Here is a 22070-nt window from a genome sequence, read left to right on the forward strand (position 1 = left end):
CAGGTTTGTCATCACTTCTGAGTCATTTATGAGCTGAAACCTTCAGAGGTGGCAGAACATCGGGTTTCTTTTTTAAATTAATCTAATGGAGATGAATGCTTTATACACATGTACATTTTTATCTGCGGGAGGAGGCATGAATCTCATTTTCATACTGGAAAGTTTCATCTCAGGGGTTTGGCTAAGTTCATAGAGCTAAAGTTCTTTGGTTCAGGGCAGTTTGGAATCTTAGTTTATAAGTTTATACCCTTCACTTTTTCTACTACTGGGGAAATGCAGAAAAATTTGGGGAGAACCCCAATTAGAGTCAAGATTGTTGATAAAATAATTGTTTTGAACATGATTTTGTCTCTATTTGTGATGTGCTTCGAGTACATTTCACAGAATCCATGATCAGCCTTATTTTATGAGACACTAAACATGAAAGAAAATAACATTATGGCATCTCATTAATTGTATGACATTCCAGTTCCAGAGATGTCAAAATGAGGAGGGAAAGCATTTTGTTTGGGTTTGTACTTGTGGAGGTGAGCAAAATGGTCTACAAATTCTCCGTGAGAATTAAAAAATAAGTTTTTTAAGATTGCAAAAGAAAAAAATTCCACATCACCTAAATTAATGCTTTCTAGAAAATTACCATAAGGCCTCTAATTCTACATTTTTGTTTGCATTTGAATTGACATCAAGTAGTAACTGATTTTAATTACCTGAAATAAATATTTGGGGTTCCATATGTAGAAATCAGCCTATATACAGATAGCTTAAAACAGATCAACAAAGAAAACTTGGCCAGTTATGCATAATTGTGTCATTAAAGATGAATTTTGTTTGCCCAGTGGGTGTTTTTTTGTTTGTTCATTTGAGATTCATTTTGAAAGAGGGACAGTAATCTTTAATCATCCACTAGTTCATTCCTCATGTGGCCTTCTCCGGCTGAAGCTGGAGCTAGGAGCTCCATCCTTGTCTCCCAGGTTAACGGCAGAGGCCCAAATACTTGGACCATTTTCTGCCACTTTCACAGGCACATTTGCAGTGATCTGGATTGGGAGCTGAGCAGCTGGTACTTGAATCAGCACTTCAGTTCAGTGCAGGGGAGACGGGTGTTAAAATCGTAGAGATGGAAACTTTTTGTTTAACTTAAACATATTCTTTCCAATTGAGTAAATTCTGTCTGCTATTTTGCAGATGGACTATCTGAAGCACAAAGATTGTGGCCAATGAGTGTTCTGGTTAAAATTACCCCAGGATTTGGGGTATTCTATATCCTTTGGCATAATGCATGTTGTTTTGTTTTTGTTCAGCTTTTAGGCTATTGATTTTGTTTGTTTCAAGGGTGATACTCTGATTTTATTAAGTCTGTTTAGCATTTTTAATGATACTATTGTTGAATGTTGAATCAGGTCTTTTTCTTTAGCTGGAACTCATAAGTACAAATGTTCTCAAGCTGTATTCTCAGTGTAAGTTTTTAGATGTGAATGTTTGCTTTTCATAATTTCTTCATTTGTGGCATTATGGAACATAATTTAAAATTGTATTAATTATTTATTTTATATGTTTTTCTTATAGGCAGCTGGCCAGACAACAGGCTGATAAAAAAAAAGAGGAGTGCAAAGAAGGTAAGTAATGTTAAAAGTCATTGTATTGCTTCAGTGTGCAGTTAATGGTTTTGTTGATTATACAGTAAGTTTTATGTGTGTCATATGTATGGCGTGATGGTTTTGATCTGCATAGGAAATCTCCACAGTAAGGTTGTGAGGCTCCCCAGCTTCTCTACTCTGGCCTCAGGGTTCCTGACCCTCCTTCCGGGCCCTTCCAGGTGCTCTGCTCACCAGCACTCAGACACATAGCAGTTTCTGCCTGACCAACAGTCTGCTTTATGTTGCTAGTTAGTTTGCATTAGCTACGATTGTATAATGGTCTGACTTGCTGTACATAATTTGTAATTTGTATATCATTCCTATTGGGGATTTTTTGGTTTCATTTAATTGCTGAGCAGTATTCCGTCACTTAGTAGCTCATGATCTTGATCGACTTGGGCTCTTCCAGTTTGGTGCTGTCACAAAATTGCTTTGACTGTTTGTGCAAGAGGCTTGTTTCCCCACCCTACTTATTTTTCTTTTGAGTAGGAAGGCTGATTACCTGATAGGTGTGTGTTTTGTTTTCAAAAAACATACTGTAATTTCCTTGCGTGAAAGTGTAGTTACGTAATTTGACTCTCTTTGTGTACATGTCTGTGAAGACAAGGTGATTCCAGTTACAAGATCTTTGAGGACTAGAAACATTGTTCAAACCACAGAACACTTGCCGGAAGAAAATGGGGACGTGGAAGTTCGTCGCAGTTGTAGGATTAGAAGTCGTTATGGTACTGTGAACCAGTCTGTGCTGTTTGACAAACTTATAACAAAGTGAGTAAAAATTTCTTTGATAAATATGATTTATCTTCCAAAATGCTTGTTAGATCAAAAATTTAGACCAGCTTGAGTATTTAATGTATTCATTTTGTTCAAAGTATAAAGTAAAACAATTACTATAACTTTTTCATTTTCTTTTACATCTTTGTAGTAGTTTTATATGTCTAGATTCCTGAAATTTTGACACTTTTAAAGATTTTATTTATTTATTTATTTTTAACTGAAAGTGAGATTTACAAAGGAGATATAAAGAGAAAGATCTTCCATCTGCTGGTTCACTCCCCAAGTGGCCACAATGGCCAAAGCTGAGCTTTTGTGAAGCCAGGAGCCAAGAGCTTCTTCCAGGTATCCCACATGCGTAAAGGATCGCAAGGCTTTGGGCCATCCACGACTGCTTTCCCAGGCCACCAGCAGGAAGTTGGATGGGAAGTGGAGCAGCCAGCCAGGATGAACCAGCACCCATATGGGGTCCCGGTGCATGCAAGGCGAGCACTTTAGTCACTAGGCTACCACACCAGACCCAATCAATGTTTCTTGTACAATTTTAGCACCAAGAGATAAGAGCAGAATTTAAAAAAAAACTTGGCTAGGACCTGGCGCCTGGTGCCATGACCTAGCGGCTAAAGTCTTCACCTTGAACCCACCGGGATCCCATATGGCCACTGGTTCTAATCCTGGCAGCTCCATTCCCATCCAGCTCCCTGCTTGTGGCCTGGGAAAGCAGTAAAGAATGGCCCAAAGGCCCAAAGTTTTGGGACCCTGCACCCACGTGTGAGACCTGGAAGAGGTTCCTGGCTCCTGGTTTCAGACTGATGCAGCACTGGCCGTTGTGGTCACTTAGGGAGTGAATCATCAGATAGAAAACCTTCTCTATCTTTCCTCCTTTGTGTATATCTGACTTCGCAATAAAAATAAATAAGTCTTTAAAAATTGCTTATAAAAATGGATGGATTTCGGGCCTGGCGTGGTGGCGCAGTGGTTAAGGTCCTCGCCTTGCACGCCCGGGATCCCATATGGGCGCCGGTTCTATCCCGGCAGCTCCATTTCCCGTCCAGCTCCCTGCCTGTGGCCTGGGAAAGCAGTCGAGGACGGCCCAAAGCCTTGGGACCCTGCACCCGCGTGGGAGACCTATAAGAGTCTCCTGACTTTGGACCGGTATAGTATCGGCCATTGCGCTCACTTGGGGAGTGAATCATCGGATGGAAGATCTTCCTCTCTGTCTCTCCTCTCTGTATATCCGCCTTTCCAATAAAAAAAATAATAAAAATAAATCTTTAAAAAAAAAAATTGGTGGATTTCGATTTTCAAAATCTTTTCCATTTTTACTGTCAATTTTTTTTAAGCACTGCTGAAGCTGTACTGCAAAAAATGGATGACATGAAGAAGATGAGAAGACAGCGGATGAGAGGACTTGGAGACTTGACTGTGTTTGATGAAGCAGCTGAAGTAAATACATTTTCCCATTAGAGGAAAGATTTCATGATCTCCCGTTCATTCTTTTTTCCATAGTACTAATTTAATTTAGCATATTATACTATTGTCAACTTTTGCTAAATTGTTAATCATTTTGTTCAGTATTTGATTAGTTACTAGTTATTATAAGAGTTCATAGCTGAAAATGTCTTTTAGGCAAGATTGGAGAATCATGCTGAATTATTTTATAAATTGATACTAAATGCTAATGGATTTTATTTAAATGTTTTAGGGTAATCTTAACGTGTATGCAAGAGGAAAGCAGAAACGTATTCAAAGAGCTGATGAAGAAACAACTGATAATCAAGAAGGCAGTGTGGGTTAGTTTTTTTGTCTTCAGTGTTTGATGTTTGTTTAGTAGGAAATAGCATTATTCATTCAGAGGCTATGACATGGGATGCTTGAGGTCAGAGCAGTGGTCATGGTTTAAAAGAATAGGGGCAAGAGAGCCTAAGAATCATCATTTGCCTGGGGAAACAGTACTGTCTGCAGCACATCCACTGGCTAACCTGTGCAGTGTGCCAGCACCACATATCTGTTTAAAAGTGATTAAAGTTATGGGACTAGCACTGTGGCCCAACAGGCTAATCCTCCAACTACAGGCACAGCATCCCATATGGGCGTGTTTGTGTCTAAGGCTGAAACTGGGAGCGTGGAATAATTTAGGTCTCCAGGTGGGTGGCATGAACTCCGTGACTTGAGTTAGCATCATTGCTTCCCTGTACACAGTGGCAGGGAGCTAAAACGGGAACCGGAGCCAGAACGTAGGTGGACTGCTATAAGTTATTTTTAATTCTACATCTTTTGCATTTTGAAAAATCCTTGTTTCATGTTCAAAAGTGTGGCAGGCTTTTTTCTGTGAAGAATTGTAAAAGTTGGTAGATATTAAAAAGACTCTTCCACAGCTGCTTTACAAAAATATTGTTACCATTTTATGAGCTGCTTTTTTTATAAATGTTACTTAATTGTAGAGTCATCTGAAGAGGGTGATGACCAAGAAGATGAAGATGATGGTGAGGATGATGATGACGACGATGATGATGAGGAGGAAGATGAAGAAGATGGAGAAGAGGATAACCAGCAGCGGTATTATCTCCGACAGAGGAAGGCTACTGTGTATTACCAGGCTCCCTTGGAAAGTGAGTGCACTGTGTATGCATTTCCAGGACAGATGTATTAGCTTTATCGTTCACCCTCTTTTGCTTTTGATAATTTCATGCCTTACTTTTGTTGAGTACTATTAGCTGATTCTATAGTGTAAGAAGTGATTTCCTCCAAAGAGAATCTCATGTTTTTACCAAAGCAAATAGTTGGGCTATTTTGAAATTCTTTGTCTTAATTTAGATTTTTTTTTTTGCACAGCTTTCTGTTTATTTAGCCAGTGAGTGTGTATAGGATTTTGATTTATGATAACATTAAAGCTTAAGACTTATAAACTTACTTTTTAATACTTATAAACATTTTGCACAGGGCTGGCAATCCCCCAGTAGGCGTGTGTATAATCACAGTGGGTTTTTTGTGTGTGAGGCCAGTATGGATTTTGGTTGGTTGGGGTCTGTACTGTGTATGTTTTCAACAGCAACCTGGAGTGCATGTAAAAGCATGAATAGTAAAAAATTCTGTAGTAAATGTATGCTAGTACTTTGTTTTTCTAGTGAATATTCTTTTGTAAATATTTAAAATGAGCAGAATTCTCTTTATTCATATTTCTATCATTTGTATTTCCTTTCTTAGAACCTCGTCACCAGAGGAAACCCAATATATTTTATAGTGGCCCAACTTCTCCTGCAAGACAAAGATACCGATTATCTTCTGCGGGACCAAGAAGTCCTTACTGTAAACGAATGAACAGGTTTGGCTCTAAGATAGTGTTTATTTATGAGAACATAATTGTAGCTATGTTGGGCAGGATTCTAGAGTCTCTGGATTCGATGGGTTAAGATGATGTTAGGATGGAATACATGAAACGCGTGCCGTTAACTGCTGTCCCTGAGCTGCATGGCTTACTCCGAGTGTTTGTAACGACCTTCTTCAGTGACTCGGCGACCAGCAGCTTTCGCTATTGATTGCCTTCCTGGCTCAGTGTCAGGTACCTTATGTGGATGGTTTGATTTAATTCTCCCATTAGAGCACAGGCTCAGTCTTGTCCTACTATCCTGGACATGTTCACCTGCCTTGTCAAATATCCTTAGTTGCATGCTTTCTAGGGTGACTATTCCTGTTCTGTATCTATTTTAGATTTATTTCTCTTCCTTTTAAGAAACATTCATTTTCTATTACTGCTTAAATTATTTGTGAGTTTCTTTCTACTTCCCAGCAGTTGTTTTGGTCTGTCAAAATTTTCTTGAGTAATGCAGGATTTTCTGGTATGTTGGACTAATCAGGAACATAGCATTAACGGTAGCTTGTGAACAAGAGAAGAATAAAGATGTTGGGGTTCATTTCTCAGAAGACTAAAATCCTATGAAGTTTCAATTATTTTTTGAGCTGTTCCTGTCAATTTCTTCGAAGAAACACATTATCTGATGATGGTTTGGTCTTGGAAGACAATACTTTCAAAATGCTAAAGATGGATCTCTTTTAGAAAAATTAATACTACTTTGTCCTTTGATCTTTTACTTTATTGCGAAAATGACAAGTGTACGTTCTAGATTTCCTATTCCATTGTACCGTATCATGACTAGCATGGAAGGATGCAAGGTCAGGAAGGTGAACTGCACACGTCTGTGATGGCCAGAATCCATCATGTTGGAAAGGCAGCTTTGTCCGTGTTCTCTGACTCCTGGAATGTTATTAGAGGCTTGTATTTGGTAGTGAGATGTGGTGATCTTCAGAAAAGAAAAGGTACAGTGTTCCTTCTTGTGGGTATTTCATTTAAGTTGACTCTTTGAGTGATTTCTTTCACTGAATGCAACATTTCCAGAGTTCGTTCATTTTGTACCAGTGTATTTGTGTTTCAGCAGTTCAGGCAGTCACTTGGGGTGCTTATCCCATCTCAGTATGCCTGCGTTCGAGTCCCTGCTCCTTCTGCTGGCAGCGTCCTGCCAGTGCACACCCTGGGAGAAAGCTGGCGATGGCGTTAGTGCTTGGCCCTCTGTTGCACAGGGAACCTGATTGAGCTCTAGCTCTGGTTTTGGTCTGGTGCAGTCTTGTCTGTTGCTAGCAGTTGGGGATTAATCGGCAGGTGAAAATCTGTGTGGCTTTATTTTAAAGTTTAGAAAAAGATTGAATTGAATTGGATTAGTGTGGGCCTCTAGTAAAAGCAGGGTTGCGCAGAGGAGAAGGAATTCCTGCTTCCTGGCTCTTGCTGGGATCCTGTGTGTATCTCACTGTCCACCACTCTTTATTTGATGACAGGCTGGCAGGGCCACCAGGTCTGGAAAGCTTTAGGTATTTGGGTGATAGTAACGAAAAGCTGATATGTCTTCAGGGTGTTCATGGAAATGGCAGATTATGGTGAGAGTAAGCATGAATTTTAAAACTTTTATGGATTAAATTAAACATATCATTTTTCTATGAACATTTTCAAGTGCCCTGGTATATGTTCATTTCTCATGAATATTTACACTTAGCAGTAGAATTGGTGGGCCAGGTGCTAACTCTGTGCACAAAGTGGTTATTCCATTGTACAGTCCCACATAGCTCAACGGAGTTTCAGTTTCTCCACATTCATGCCAACCCTTGTTATTACATGACCTTCTCAGGGTAGTGATGTACTTTTTTAGTATTTCTTGCCAAGGTTTGGAGAGTATCATCCACTTGATGAATTCTAACCTTGTTTTTTTTTTTTTTTTTTTTATGGAGACCAGCTTCTGTTTATACCTCATGTACTGCTTTAGCTAGTAAGGCATGGCAACAATGAATGTATATATGAAGAGAATCATTCAAATACTGCTCTTAGTTACCTATGGCAAATGATCAAGAAACTTTGTAGCCAAACTGTGGATCTTCCAAGGGTCTTTTGACAGAAATAGGAAGGAAGGGAGAATTCCAGGATTGCTATTGTAAATCTCTTGCTAATGGTTGCTAGGCTTTGATAATATTCTAAACTTGGGAATTTTTTTAAAATTTCATTTCTTTTTATTGAAAAGGCAGATATACAGAGTCTGATACTTCACTCCGCAAGTGGCCATAATGGCTGGAGCTGAGCCAATCCAAAGCCAGGAGCCCAGAGCCTCTTACAGGTCTCCCACGTGGGTGCAGGGTCCCAAGGCTTTGGGCCATCCTTTACTGCTTTCCCAGGCCACAAGCAGGGAGCTGGATGGGAAGCGGAGCTGCCAGGATTAGAACCAGTGCTCATATGGGAGCCCGGTGCATTCAAGACGAGGACTTTAGCTGCTAGACTATCAAGCTGGGTCCGAAAATAAATTTTCAAATCATTTTAAACCGTGATCCAAAAAGTTAAAACATTGTTACTCTCTGTTTTCCCATGCCTTTCCTTGTCATTATGTTTTATTTCCTCTGTTTCAGGAGAAGGCATGCAATCCACAGTAGTGACTCAACTTCTTCATCTTCTGAAGATGAACAACAGTTTGAGAGGCGACGAAAAAGAAGTCGTAACAGAGCCATCAATAGGTGAGTGCTGTCACTTCTTAAAACCTCAGCTATCGGGCCCAGCACGGTGGCGCAGTGGTTGGGGTTCTCGCCTTTCACGCCCGGGGTCCCATATGGGCCAGTTCTAATCCCGGCAGCCCCGCTTCCCTTCCAGCTCCCTGCCTGTGGCCCAGGAAAGCAGTCAAGGACAACCCAAAGCTTTGGGACCCTGCACCCGCGTGGGAGACCCGGAGGAGGCTCCTGACTTCGGATCGGCATGGTATTGGCAGTTGCGCTCACTTAGGGAGTGAATCACTGGACAGAAGATCTTCCTCTCTGTCTCTCCTCTCTGTATATCCGCCTTTCCAATAAAAAATAATAAAAACAATAAATCTTTTAAGAACCTAGGATTTTAATTAAAAAAAAAAAACTCAGCTATCGTTATTGTAGAAATGGACAAAGCTTGGCTGATGAATGCTGCGCGAAATACTGTCTTGCTTGAAACGTCTACAGTTGGGACCAGTGCAGTGCCTCAGTTGGCTGCATGGATGGGCATTGGCAGGAGCTAACTAATTCCGGTTAATGTTGGCATGCTTAGTCTTATTTTTCATTTTCCCTTTATTTGAAAGACAGGGACATCTGCTATCCACTGGTTCCCTCCCTGAATACCAGCAACAGCTGGGGCAGAGCCAGGCCAACACCAAGAACATGAAAATCACCTGGCTCTTTCAAGTGGGTGACAGGGACCCCAGTGCCTGAGCCATCAGCTGGTGCATATTGCCAGTTGGTTGGATCAGAAAAGGAGGGACTCGTGCTTAAACCAAACATTGCAGTAGTCTTTGGTTGTATCAGAAGCAGCGTTTTAACTGCTGTCTGCAACTCCAAGTCCTTGGCTTTCTGTTAAAGTGGGTTAAAATAATACTTGCATCATAAGACTATTGTGGGGGTTGAATGATGTAATAAATGTAAAGCAGTGAAAATTGAGAGTATATCTGGTAGATTATAATGTGCAATTTCAATGTATTCTAATTGTCCATGAATTTTCTTTACAGATTTATTATTTTTAATTGAAAAGTAGTTTTTACAGAAGGGGGAGGAGAAAGAGATGTTCCATCTGCCTGCTGATTCACCCCTCAAATGGCCATTGTAGCTATAAGAGATGACCCTGAGTCAGGAGCTTCTTCCACATCCCCACATGGGTGCAGGGTTCCAAACACATAAGCTATCCCATGCTGCTTTCCCAGGCCACAAGCAGGGAGCTGGATTGCAAGTGAAGCAGCTGGTATGTGAACCAGCGCTCAGAGGGGATCCTGGCAGACGATTAGCTTTAGCTTGCTACACCACCCTATTTACCATGGATTTTTAAATGGTTCTTGTGGCGTCTAGATAACTTGATTTTATTTATTTATTTTTAAGATTTATTTTATTGGAAAGTAGGATTTATGGAGAGAAGGAGAGACAAAAAGCTCTTCTGTCAGCTGGTTCACTCCCCAAGTGGCTGCAAAGGCTAGAGTTAAGCCAGTCTGAAGCCAGGAGCCAGGAGCCTCCTCCAGGCCTTGGGCTGTCTTCCACTGCTCCCAGGACACAGGCAGGGAGCTGGATGGGAAGCAGAACAGCCGGGCCATGAACCAGTTAGCATGCATGATCCCCATGTGTGCCATTAGGCTGCTGCGCTGGGCCTTAACTTGTGTGTGCGTGTATATATAGTAGTAAACCTTCAGTTCTTGGTCTGTGAAGGAAATGTGGAATTTGATATAACCCCATGAACGCATTGTTTGGATTTTTTTTTTTTTTAATTTTTAAGATGTCTATATTTTAACATGAAACTTAAAGGTGAGTTGATACATGCCTGTCTTCTTGAATAGGTGCCTCCCACTAAATTTTCGAAAAGATGAATTAAAAGGAATCTATAAAGATCGAATGAAAATTGGAGCTAGCCTTGCTGATGTTGATCCAATGCAACTCGATTCTTCAGTGAGTATTCTATTCTGATGTATTTGTTCTTAGTTTTAAAGTTTAAAAAGATCTATAGTTTTTTGTTTTAATTTGTAAAAACTGAGCTTCCAGCTGCTGGTTCTTTCCTGAAATGTCCACAAAGCCAGGATTAGGCTAGACTAAAGCCAAGAAATTAGGCCGCATCTGTCCGATGCCAGGCACTTGCCAGCACCCATTGCTCCGAGGGTCTTCTTGACAACAGGCTGAAATTGGGAGCAGGAGCTGGGGAAGAAACTTGGACACTCATAGGACCTGGCCAGACACAGTCCCTGCAACCTGCGGCTGCTCATAAATTCAAGAACCTCAAACTTTTGCATATGTTTTTTCAAACTTTATTACTCACTTGAATAAGATTTTTTTTTTTTAAGATTTATTTATTTTTATTACAAAAGTCAGATATACAGAGAGAAGGAGAGACAGAGAGGAAGATCTTCCGTCAATGGCTGGTACTGCGCCGATCTGAAGCCAGGAGCCAGGAACTTCTTCTAGGTCACCCAAGTGGGTGCAGGGTCCCAAGGCTATGGGCCATCCTCCCCTGCTTTCCCAGGCCAGAAGCAGGGAGCTGGATGGGAAGTGGAGCTGCTGGGATTAGAACCAGTGCCCATATGGGATCCCGGCGTGTTCAAGACAAGGACTTTAGTCGCTAGGCCACAGCGCCAGGCCCGACTATGTATGATTTACATATCATTTAGAAGTGAGGTGGCATTTACATTTTGATTCCGCATGTTAATACTATTCATTTTCCATTCCCAGGTTCGATTTGATAGTGTTGGTGGCTTATCTAATCATATTGCAGCTCTAAAAGAGATGGTGGTGTTTCCATTACTCTATCCAGAAGTTTTTGAAAAATTCAAAATTCAACCCCCAAGGTAATTTATAATCTGTGCTATGCTTTCCCTAACTCTTCCGTTTATGAAACTATTTTTAACTTTTATCACTAACTGACTTATTTTCAATTTTATTTGAAAGCCGATTGACACCGATTACTCCTCAGGTGCCCACGGCAGTGAGACTTGGCCAGGCCACTCAGGTCTGGCATCTAGATCCCCAGGAGGTCAGCAGACGCCAGAGTGCCTCTGAGGGTGTCCATTAAGGAGAGCGAGGGCTGGGACCTGGTGATGCCAAGCAATGACTGCTCTCCGTCCTGGCTGCTGCTCCTCCGTCTGTTTCTGTTCCACTTCTCTGTTCTTACTCCTCATTGAGCTTTTCTTTTTGAATCACCCCATGGGGAAAGAAGGACTTGTGAACTTTTATCCCCAAGATTATTCAGAAAGGCCAATTTACAGAGAGGAGAGGCAAGAATATCTTCCATCCAGCGGTTCACTCTATGAGTAGCTGCGATGGCTATAGCTAGGCCAGAAGCTTCTTCTTGGTCTCCCATGTGGTTGCACAGAGTGCCCAAGCTTTGAACCATCCTGTGCTGCTTTCTTAGGCCACAAACAGGGAGCTGGAAGGGAAGTGGAACAGCTGGGATATGAACCTGCATCCATATGGGATCCTGGCACATGCAAAATGAAGACTTTAGCCACTAGGCTATTATACTGGGTCCATGGGAACTTTTTTTTTTTTATTGGCAAATCAGATATGCAGAGAGGAGGAGAGACAGAGAGGAAGATCTTCTGTCTGCTGATTTACTCAACACAACAGCTGGAGCTGTGCCGATCTTGAGCCAGAAGCTTTTTCTGGATCTCCCGGATGGAGGGTCCCAAGGCTTTGGGCTGTCCTCAACTGCTTTCCCAGGCCACAGCAGAGGGCTGGATGCGGGACCTCTGGGATTAGAACCAGCGCCCATATGGGATCCAGGCGCGTGTAAGGCGAGGACTTTAGCCACTGGGCTACTATGCTAGACCTCTATGTGAACTTTTTAATATTCATGAACTTTTTACTTCTCCATTATAAACAGTTAAACATAGGTAAATGTTGTTTTTTAAATTTTTATTTTATTGTTGTTTTTAACTTATTTTTATCACAAAGTCAGATATACAGAGAGGAGGACAGACAGAGAGGAAGATCTTCCGTTCGGATGATTCACTCCCCAAGTGAGCACAACGGCCGATGCTATGCCGATCCAAAGCCAGGAGCCAGGAACCTCCTCCAGGTCTCCCACGTGGGTGCAGGGTCCCAAAGCTTTGGACTGTCCTCAACTGCCTTCCCAGGCCACCAGCAGAGAGCTGGATGGGAAGTGGGGCCGCTGGGATTAGAGCCAGCGCTCATATGGTATCCTCGTGGGTTCAAGGCGAGGACTTTTAGCTGCTAGGCTATCGTGCTGGGCCCAATTCCAATGCTAATTTTATAGTATTGTTTTCTCACATGTTTTAAGTTACTTTTGTGGAATGTTTGTTTTAGTTGTCTTGCAGTTTTTATTCAGTACTGAGATGAATTCTTGTTTAAGTCATTATCTTTTTGGTAACTGTACCAAAATGCTTTGTTTTGTTTGCAGAGGTTGCTTGTTTTATGGTCCACCTGGAACTGGAAAAACTCTGGTGGCTCGAGCGCTTGCCAATGAATGTAGTCAGGGTGATAAGAGAGTAGCGTTCTTCATGAGAAAAGGGGCTGACTGTCTGAGCAAATGGGTCGGGGAGTCTGAGCGACAGCTGCGCCTGCTGTTTGATCAGGTATGTTAAGCTCACCTGCACAGATGGCTCTGTGAGGTATGCAGGTAGAAGTGTACAAACTTCAGGTAAATCTTGGATCTGAAAACTTTACACAGAAAGAAATTAGAAGATCAAACAAATATATAAGCTTTCTGGATTACTTTCTCTTAGAAAGTAACCTGGGCCTACAAAGGACAGTTGTTTAGTAAGACAAAAAAAGGTGTGTTACATGCTGAGAGAAGGGTGGTCTCGTAGGGAAAGAGACATGATTGATTGCCTTGTGCCTCTGTTTGGGAATGGGAGCCTCGTTTTGCCCTGGGTGGCTTGCCATGTCACATCTGAAGTTGATGGCCGCACAGTGTGATGTGGTACATTCTGTTCCGCTGAAGCACATTGCTAGATACTTTGACATCTTTTTGCAACTCTGAAGATCTTTGCTTATGGAAATAGAAAGATGCTATGAGATCCTGCTAAATAGCAATTTTCGCTTCCTGTTATGGACAGAGATTGTCACTGTCATCTACTGTTTTCCTGTTCCGTTTATGGGGTTTGTTTGTTTGTATGCTGTTTTAGCAGTAAGCATGCTAGCAGAAATGAAGACAGTACACCTGACAGCCTGGTGTGCCAGGCCAGCTTTCAGCGAAGAACTAGGAGCCCCTCCCATTACCCTTAGCTGGGGCTTTCTATGTCCCAGTGACTGTAGTTAGGGAAATCCAGCTTTAAGTATTTCCAGGTGAAGACATAAGAAATTTAAGCTGTTCTTGGGATTTACATTCGAATTTATAAGTTGTAAATAGAATCTGATAAGCAACTTTGAATGAAAATGGGTTCCAGTGTATATTCAGATTGAGAAGTTTTTCTGGTAAGGACTTTGATTGAAAGTAGATCTATTTTTAAATAACACGACACCCTTCTTTGTAGGCCTATCAGATGCGCCCATCGATTATTTTCTTTGATGAAATTGATGGCCTAGCTCCAGTACGATCAAGCAGGCAAGATCAGATTCACAGGTAAAATTTACTTTTGCTGTTCTACCTTTTTTTTTAAGATCTATTTTTATTGCAAAGTCACATGTATAAATAGAAGGAGAGACAGAAATATCTTCTATCCGATGATTCACTTCCCAAGTGACTGCAACGGCCAGTGCTGCACAGATCAGGAGCCAGGAGCTCTTCCAGGTCTCCCACGTGGGTGCAGGGTCCCAAGGCTTTGGACCTTTGGGCCATCCTCAACTGCTTTCCCAGGCCACAAGATTTATTTTTATTACAAAGTCAGATATACAGAGAGGAGGAGAGATAGGAAGGAAGTGGAGCACTGAGATTAGAACCGGCAACCATATGGGATCCTGATGCATTCAAGCAAGGAACTTAGCCACTAGGCCATGTTGCCAGGCCTGAGTGCTGGTTCTTAAGGTGTGGTGCACTACTAGTATTTTTTTTTAGTATATATTACAGAGAGGCCTTCCATCTTGTTTTCCACATGGGTGTTGGGTTCCAAGGATTTGGGCCATCCTCCACTGCTTTCTCGTCCATTGGCAGGGAGCTGAAACTAAAATGGAGTAACTGGGACTCAAACTAGCCCCTATATGGTATGCCTGCACCACAGGCGGAGGACCAGTGTGCTGAGCCACTCTGCTGGGAACTTAGAAGATCTGATTGGGATTATGTGTTATGAATTGGCTTTAGGATCCCTTGAGGCACTCTGAGGACTATCTTTGTGTTCCACTGATTTGGGTCTTTATGTGCTATTTCATACGTTATTAATATAGATTTCTATTATCCATTGAAGATAATAAGGTGTGAAATAATGTGTTTGCATATTTATCCCCACCAGATTTTTTTCTCTATCATTTATTAATCTGATTCTCTCTCTCTCTTTTTTTTTTTTTTTCCATTTAGCTCTATTGTTTCCACTCTGCTAGCTCTCATGGATGGACTGGACAGTAGAGGAGAAATTGTGGTCATTGGGGCTACCAATAGACTAGATTCTATAGATCCTGCTTTGCGAAGACCTGGTCGATTTGACAGAGAATTCCTTTTCACTCTACCTGATAAAGATGTAAGCATGTGACATCACTTCGGATTTTCACAAAATGTCCTTTTTGTCATTAAGAAGTCTCACAAAACAGATTACTTGAAGAGTCTAATATGATAATGTTACCAAATAGTAGTTCAGAAGAATTTAAATAAAGCTATTGTTATTTACTAAATATACTAATGACTCCTAAAGATACTTGTATTTGAAAGACAGATTTACAGAGAGGAGAGACAGAGAGGTCTTCTATCTACTAGTTCATTCTCCAAATAGCTACAATAGCAAGAGCTGGCCTGATCCAAAGCCAGGAGCTCCTTCCCAGGCTCCTCCACAGGTACAAGAGCCCAGGGCTTTGGGACATCCTAGACTGCTTGCCGAGCCATGAACAGGGAGCTGGATGGGAAGTGGAATAGCTGGGATGCAAATTGGCACCCAGTGGGTTCCTAGCCCTTGCCAGGGAAGGAGTAGTCAGTTGCGCTATCACGCCAGCCCTGTGCACAGCCTTGGTATGTTGAGTTTTGCTATGGAAGAGAGTTGGTCAACATCCAGCCCACAGGCCACGTAACGGCCACAGCTTGAACTTGAAATACAGTCAGTTTGCAGGAGGATAATGTTTAAGTTGAACATTTTGTGTGCATGCAAATGATGTTATAAATATTCAAATGTACCTTAGAAGACAAAATTTGCTATGCCTGTTTTAGAACTTGTGACTTAGCCAGTTCAGCATTGACTGTTTCATGGACTGTATCATATAATTCTACCTAGTTATTTTATGAAAACTAAGAAAAGAAGCATAGAGCTATCAGTACTCTTAAAAACAATTCTTAATTTGCACTAGAATATATGTTCTTCAGTAATTACTCAGTTTCTGTTATTTATATTTATGATGGGTATAACTTGAATTCTAGAAAATAGACCTATTTAACCATGAATCCAACATTTTTGAACTCTGTTTTTTCCTCATGTTTGCTTTGGATTTTTTTTTTTAAATTCAAGTACTGATTGCTTAAAAATTTTAGCCAGAAAAAAAATTTTTAATTGAAATTCTAATTGGAATAGCACTTTATTATTAACATTGTAAAAATAATTTTTTTTAATTCATAGGCTCGAAAAGAGATTTTGAAGATTCACACAAGAGATTGGCATCCTAAACCCCTGGACACATTTCTAGATGAGCTGGCTGAAAATTGTGTTGGTAAAAACTGTTTTAAGCATTTAAATGCTAAATTAATTTTGAAAATGAAGCAAGTAGTCCTATAAGATCATATTTAAAGAAAAACAAACATATTTGTTTCTTGTCTATTTTTTTGGCATTTTTTTTCTTCTGAGTCATCCTGAATATTAATAGAGGTGTTTGACAGTTTAAGTAGCTCACATCAGACCTGTGTATAGTGAATAGCATTGTCTCCTTTAAGTGGTTGATTGATTGATGCTAACAGGGTTCTGGTGGTTTTGTGTTTTCCTGGTTGCTTTGGATAGGATATTGTGGTGCAGATATTAAGTCAATATGTGCTGAAGCTGCTTTGTGTGCTCTCCGTCGGCGCTATCCACAGATCTACACCACTAGTGAGAAACTGCAGTTGGATCTTTCATCAATTAATATCTCAGCTAAGGATTTTGAGGTAGCTATGCAAAAGATGATACCGGCCTCGCAAAGAGCTGTGTCGTCGCCCGGGCAGGCCTTGTCTGCCATTGTGAAGCCGCTGCTGCAGTGCACTCTGCACAAGATCCTGGGAGCCCTGCAGAGAGTGTTCCCCCACGTGCAAGTCGGAGCAAACAAAGCCGTAGATTCAGGTATCAAACTTGATTGGTCATTTCTCTTCCTGTTGTTATTTGAGATGTAGATGAAGAGCTTCCTGGTCATCTCACCTGCCCACAGTGGTTGGGGCCTAGGAGAGCTGGGCTGGATAGGGTGGAATGAAAGCCTGAATAGGAGTCCGGTTCAGGCTTTCCATATTGAAGAGACAGAGCTCATTGCTTCAGCCATCACCTCCACTTTCCGGTCCTGTGTTTGTAGGAGTCAGGGCCAGGCACCAGACACAGGAATTTCATGTGAGATAATGAGATAACTGTCAGGGCAGGTGCTCACCCCAGACTGGCCACTGTAAACTTGTGTGTATTTTATGATACAGTTTCACAGACTGTTGGGTTCCCCCCATCCCCACCGCCTCAAGTCCCTTTCCCCACTAATTTCCCCTATATTATTCCAATAGTATAGCTCTTCATAAACAGTCATAAGTCCATCATTCTACTTAAGTGTATCTGAATATTGTAGGTATGGGCAATGGCAGAGTCCAGCATCCTATTGTCAAGATATATGTAACAGTTTCATTGGGAGTCCATCTTTGATTTAGAAGTAGAGATGCGTATTACATTGTATCATCACATCTCAGTATGATAGTCTCTATTATACAGTTCCTTTAGATAGCGATGTATATGTGCATGATTACCTATATATCTGTTGATCTTGTATTTTGCATGAAGGTTGCCTTGTACTGAAGAGAGCATATATTTGCCCTTTTGGGATTGGTTTGTTTCACTAAGCATAACGGTGTCTAGCTGGTACAATTTACTTGCAATTGGTTGAATTTCATTCTTTTTAATGACTGAACAGTATTCTATGGAGTAGGTGGTAAATTAGTGTTCTTAATATAGCTGACTGTTTCCATTTTAAGTATGTTTTCTTTGTGAAAGACCTCCTGAATAATGTTATTTTGCTTTACTAAAAGAACTTTGCTTAATGTATTAACCCAAACTCAACTTAAATTTGAAATGAATTTTCATTTGCTATTTGTGGTTTTTCTGCTTTACAGACATTTCTTGTCCGCTGTTAGAAAGTGACCTGGCCTACAGTGACGATGAGGCTTCATCCATGTATGAAAACGGGCCTTCTCAGAAGTCTGAGAATAAGGCAAAGCAGTGTTTTCTTCATCTGAATAGGTATATTTTCCTTATAGTGCAGTCTTCTTGCTATGTAAATTGTTAATATCAGAACCTATTTTTTGTTGTCACAGATGTAATTGTGATAAAATTAAAGTATATGAAAGTATTGCTACATAAACATCTCTGAGAGTCATATATTACATAATCCCCATGTCATGATTCGTGGATCATATAGGCAAGGCTTTTGACCTCCAGAGAGTATTTTAGGAGAAACATGAACTAATGTTTCTAAAACAGCATTTTAATCATTTCTTTCAGAAATGCTTGTTACCAGCCTATGTCTTTTCGACCAAGAATGTTGATCGTGGGAGAGCCAGGGTTTGGTCAGGGTTCACACTTGGCACCTGCTGTCATCCATGCTTTGGAAAAATTTGCCGTGTATACATTAGACATTGCTGTTCTCTTTGGAGTTAGTGCTACATCTCCTGAAGAAACGTGTGCCCAGGTAATTATTTGTTGTTAAGAAATGTTCTGGGGCCCGGCGGCGTGGTCTATGAGGCTAAAGTCCTCGCCTTGAACATGCCGGGATCCCATATGGGCACCGGTTCTAATCCCGGCAGCTCCACTTCCCATCCAGCTCCCTGCTTCTGGCCTGGGAAAGCAGTGGAGGACGGTCCAAAGCTTTGGGACCCTGCACCCATGTGGGATATCTGGAAGAGGTTCCTGGCTCCTGGCTTCGGATCAGCGCAGCATCGGGCCATTGCGCTCACTTGGGGAGTGAATCACTGGACGGAAGATTTTCCTGTCTCTCCTCCTCTCTTTATATCTGCCTTTCCAAATAAATAAATAAATCTTTTAAAAAATTTTTTTCAGAGAGAAAAATCTCAAGGTGAGTCATCTTTTTTGGATTGTATTTTTTATGGTTCTCATTTTCAGGATTATGGAATAGACCTGTAAAAATTATTGATAGATTAAATTAGAATGTAGGTTTTGGGGTGGGCATCTGACCTCTCAATTAAGATGACTGCATTCTATATATCAGCACCCAGGTTCACTTCCTGGCACTGGTCCTGCCAGTGAACGTGGGGGTCGGCAAGTAATGGTTCCAGGGGTCGGGTCTTTGCTACTACATTGAGAAACGATACAGTTCCCAGCTCTTGGCTGTGGTCTGGACAGGCCTGGCCATTGCAGGCATTTGGAGAGTGAAGCAGCAGATGCGGGCTCTCTCTTTCTGTCTCCCTGCCTCTTGAATAAGTAAAGAGAAATATAAAATCACAGATTTAAGTCCCAGATCTCTTGTTCGTCGGTTTACCCACTCAGCTGCTGGTAACAAGCACAGCCATAGCTGTCCAGACAGAAGCTGGGAGTCTGGAACGCATTCCGGGCTCCCCATGTGGTTCCTCAGGACCTCAGTATTTAAGCCGTCATCGGCTGCCTCCCAGGATAGGTGTTACTGCTGGACTGGAGCAAAGCCACAACTCTAAGCCAAGGATCTACTATGGATGCCTATCTCCAAAACAACTTGCCTTTTTTTTTTTTTTAAAGTTTCATTTATTTTTATTGCAAAGTCAGATATATAGAGAGGGGAAGAAGATCTTCATCCACTGATTCACTCCCCAAGTGGCTGCAGTAACCAGAGCTGTGCTGATCCAAAGTTAGGAGCCGAGAACCTCTTCCGGGTCTCTCAAATGGGTACAGGGTCCCAAGGCTTTGAGCTGTCCTTGACTGCTTTCCCAGGCACAAGCAGGGAGCTGGATGGAAAGTGGGGCTCCTGTGATTAGAACCCGGTGCTCGTATGGGATCCTGGTGCACGCAAGGTAAGGACTTTTGCTGCTAGGCTATCACGCCAGGCCCTATGCATGTATTTGCGACTTGCACCAAAATATTCTCTTTTTATTCAGTTTCTGTGAATTGCTTGAAATTGTTTTTATTTAAGGGTAGTTACCACAATGCAAAGTGCCTGGCCTAAGAACCTGGGCCATCCTCTGCTGCTTTCCCTGGCCACAGCAGGGAAGCTGGATGAGGTGGAGCAGTGGGGAATGCCAGCAGATGCTTCATCTGCTATGCCTCCTAGCTGACCCTGAGGCAGTCTGTGGAGTTATACCATGTTTCAGACTAATAGAACAAGCAATAGTAAATTCAAGTACTGACTGACAAAATGAGTATTTTTCCCCCTTTACTTACTAGGTGATTCGTGAAGCTAAGAAAACAGCACCAAGTATAGTATATATTCCACATATCCATTTGTGGTGGGAAATAGTTGGACCAACGCTCAAAGCCACGTTTACCACGTTATTACAAAATATTCCTTCATTTGCCCCAGTTTTATTACTTGCAACCTCTGACAAACCCCATTCAGCTCTGCCAGAAGAGGTAAGTGAGGGGTGAGGACGGTCATACTTTACCAAGAGAATCGGTATAGCTTATTGTAAAAATTCAAGTACTGCCAAATGATAAGGGAAAGTTACCAAATATTGCTAAAAGACCGGTTTCTCTCACTGTAACCGTGTTTTTCAGATTTTTTATTTTGAAAGTTAATGATCAAATAAAATAGTAAGGCATAAGGCAAAAACTTCCAAGGAACATTAAATCTAAGTTGATTTAAGCTTGAAATAATAGGATTGAGCACAGTAAGGACGTGAAATGAAAGGCATGTTCCTGTACTAGGTGGAGACTGGCTAATGTCAGACATAAAAGTGAAACTTAAGTCTGTTAATGATCGCTGGGGGGTGGTATGGTACATAGCAGCCTAATCCTGCACTGGTGTCCCATGGGCTCTGGTTCGAGTATAGCTGCACCACTTCCAGTCCCTTCTTATAACTTGGGAAAGCAGTGGAGGAGGTCTGGATTCCCTGAGCCATTGTCTTCCATGTGGAGATTTAGAAACTTCTGGATCATGGCTTCAGATTGGCTTGACTCTAGCCATTGTGGGCTATCTGGGGAGTGAACCATTGCTTAGAGCAATGTCTTTTTCAACAACAGAGATTTAGCTTTGTAGCTCTGGTGGTTGGCAATGCGTTATGAAGGCCGTAGCGGCTGTGTTTGGAGAGCTGTTGTCCACTTCCAGGAGAGTGCTCTTGGCAGGGCTGGTAAACCCTGTCTACACACAGAGGAAGTGGCCCAGCTCCTTCCCTGGAGCTCCTCATTTTGAGGCATCAGGGCTAAGTGTCAACCAGGAGTTTTGGAGGGACCATATAGATCCCATGTCCTGGCAGTAATCGAGGAGCATGGAAGACCTTGCAGGATGGAACACGCCAAAGCCATACATGTAAACTTCTGTGTATCAAAGATGTCTGAACCGAAGTACACCACACACTGGTTATAAAATGAGCCTCTGGTCAGCATGATACTGGAAAATGTGGAGATTTGTTTTGAGACTTATTTTTTCAGTCAATTTTATGTTTCGTGTATTTTGGTTAGTGTGTGGTAAGATACACATTAGCAACTTGCCATCTTAACTGTCATTCAGCATGTGATATAGTGTTGGGCAATGACAGCACTGTCCACTTCCTCCCAGTCAGGAGCTGTCACCTGTTCCTTCTCCCTCCTCAGTCCATGGAGATCTTATCCCAGGGGTCCTCCAAATGTTCCTACAAGCTGTGGTTTGAAAAGATGTGGATTTCAGAAGTTTGGAACCAAAATTATCTTACCTTTTGAACTCTTTCCGTGACATTTTTGAGGTACCCTCATATTTATTCTGTATTTTTAAGGTGCAGGAGTTGTTTATCCAAGATTACGGAGAGATTTTTACTGTACAGTTACCAGGTAAAGAAGAACGAACTAAATTTTTTGAAGATTTAATTCTAAAGCAAGCTGCTAAGCCTCCTGTTTCAAAGAAGAAAGCAGGTTAGTTGCTCTATGAAAGCTAATAGGTCATTTGGAGAAACAGAATAAAATGTTAGTTAATGGTGCTGACAACCATCTAAACATCTGTGCTTACTGGTAAAATGTCCTGAAGTTTTGCAACACATAGGCCATTCATAGATTGTTCTGATCTTTCCAGCTCATTTTAAGCCCTATGCAACATATTTCTGAATTTTCTGATTTCATTCATGACCCCTCTTTCAGTATTACTTCTGTCTGTTTTCCCCATTTGTGCCGAAAGATGCACTTGTTTAACTGGTTTTTTGTTTTGTTTACTTAGGAA

General features: G+C 41.5%; 1 protein-coding gene across 6 annotated transcripts in view; it reads left to right on the top strand.

Moving 5' to 3' along the window:
* ATAD2 (ATPase family AAA domain containing 2) overlaps window positions 1-22070 on the top strand; it is a 42630-nt gene that overhangs the window by 10370 nt on the left and 10190 nt on the right. For 3 of the 6 annotated variants that reach the window (XM_040979340.1, XM_040979344.1, XM_040979343.1), the window contains exons 3-21: window positions 470-568; window positions 1567-1616; window positions 2240-2405; window positions 3755-3857; window positions 4117-4204; window positions 4856-5023; window positions 5619-5736; window positions 8355-8459; window positions 10283-10391; window positions 11166-11281; window positions 12853-13027; window positions 13928-14016; window positions 14905-15064; window positions 16145-16235; window positions 16520-16834; window positions 17854-17980; window positions 18242-18428; window positions 20111-20296; window positions 21634-21769. In XM_040979340.1, the coding sequence (XP_040835274.1) occupies window positions 470-568; window positions 1567-1616; window positions 2240-2405; window positions 3755-3857; window positions 4117-4204; window positions 4856-5023; window positions 5619-5736; window positions 8355-8459; window positions 10283-10391; window positions 11166-11281; window positions 12853-13027; window positions 13928-14016; window positions 14905-15064; window positions 16145-16235; window positions 16520-16834; window positions 17854-17980; window positions 18242-18428; window positions 20111-20296; window positions 21634-21769 (2588 nt within the window). The remainder of the gene's footprint in view (window positions 1-469; window positions 569-1566; window positions 1617-2239; window positions 2406-3754; window positions 3858-4116; window positions 4205-4855; window positions 5024-5618; window positions 5737-8354; window positions 8460-10282; window positions 10392-11165; window positions 11282-12852; window positions 13028-13927; window positions 14017-14904; window positions 15065-16144; window positions 16236-16519; window positions 16835-17853; window positions 17981-18241; window positions 18429-20110; window positions 20297-21633; window positions 21770-22070) is intronic. The other 3 variants (XM_040979341.1, XM_040979342.1, XM_040979346.1) reach the window with 2 other exon arrangements.

Source organism: Ochotona curzoniae, unplaced genomic scaffold (genome assembly GCF_017591425.1).
Source record: "Ochotona curzoniae isolate NIBS_2020 unplaced genomic scaffold, NIBS_Ocur_1.0 contig_3190, whole genome shotgun sequence".
NCBI lineage: Eukaryota > Metazoa > Chordata > Mammalia > Lagomorpha > Ochotonidae > Ochotona > Ochotona curzoniae.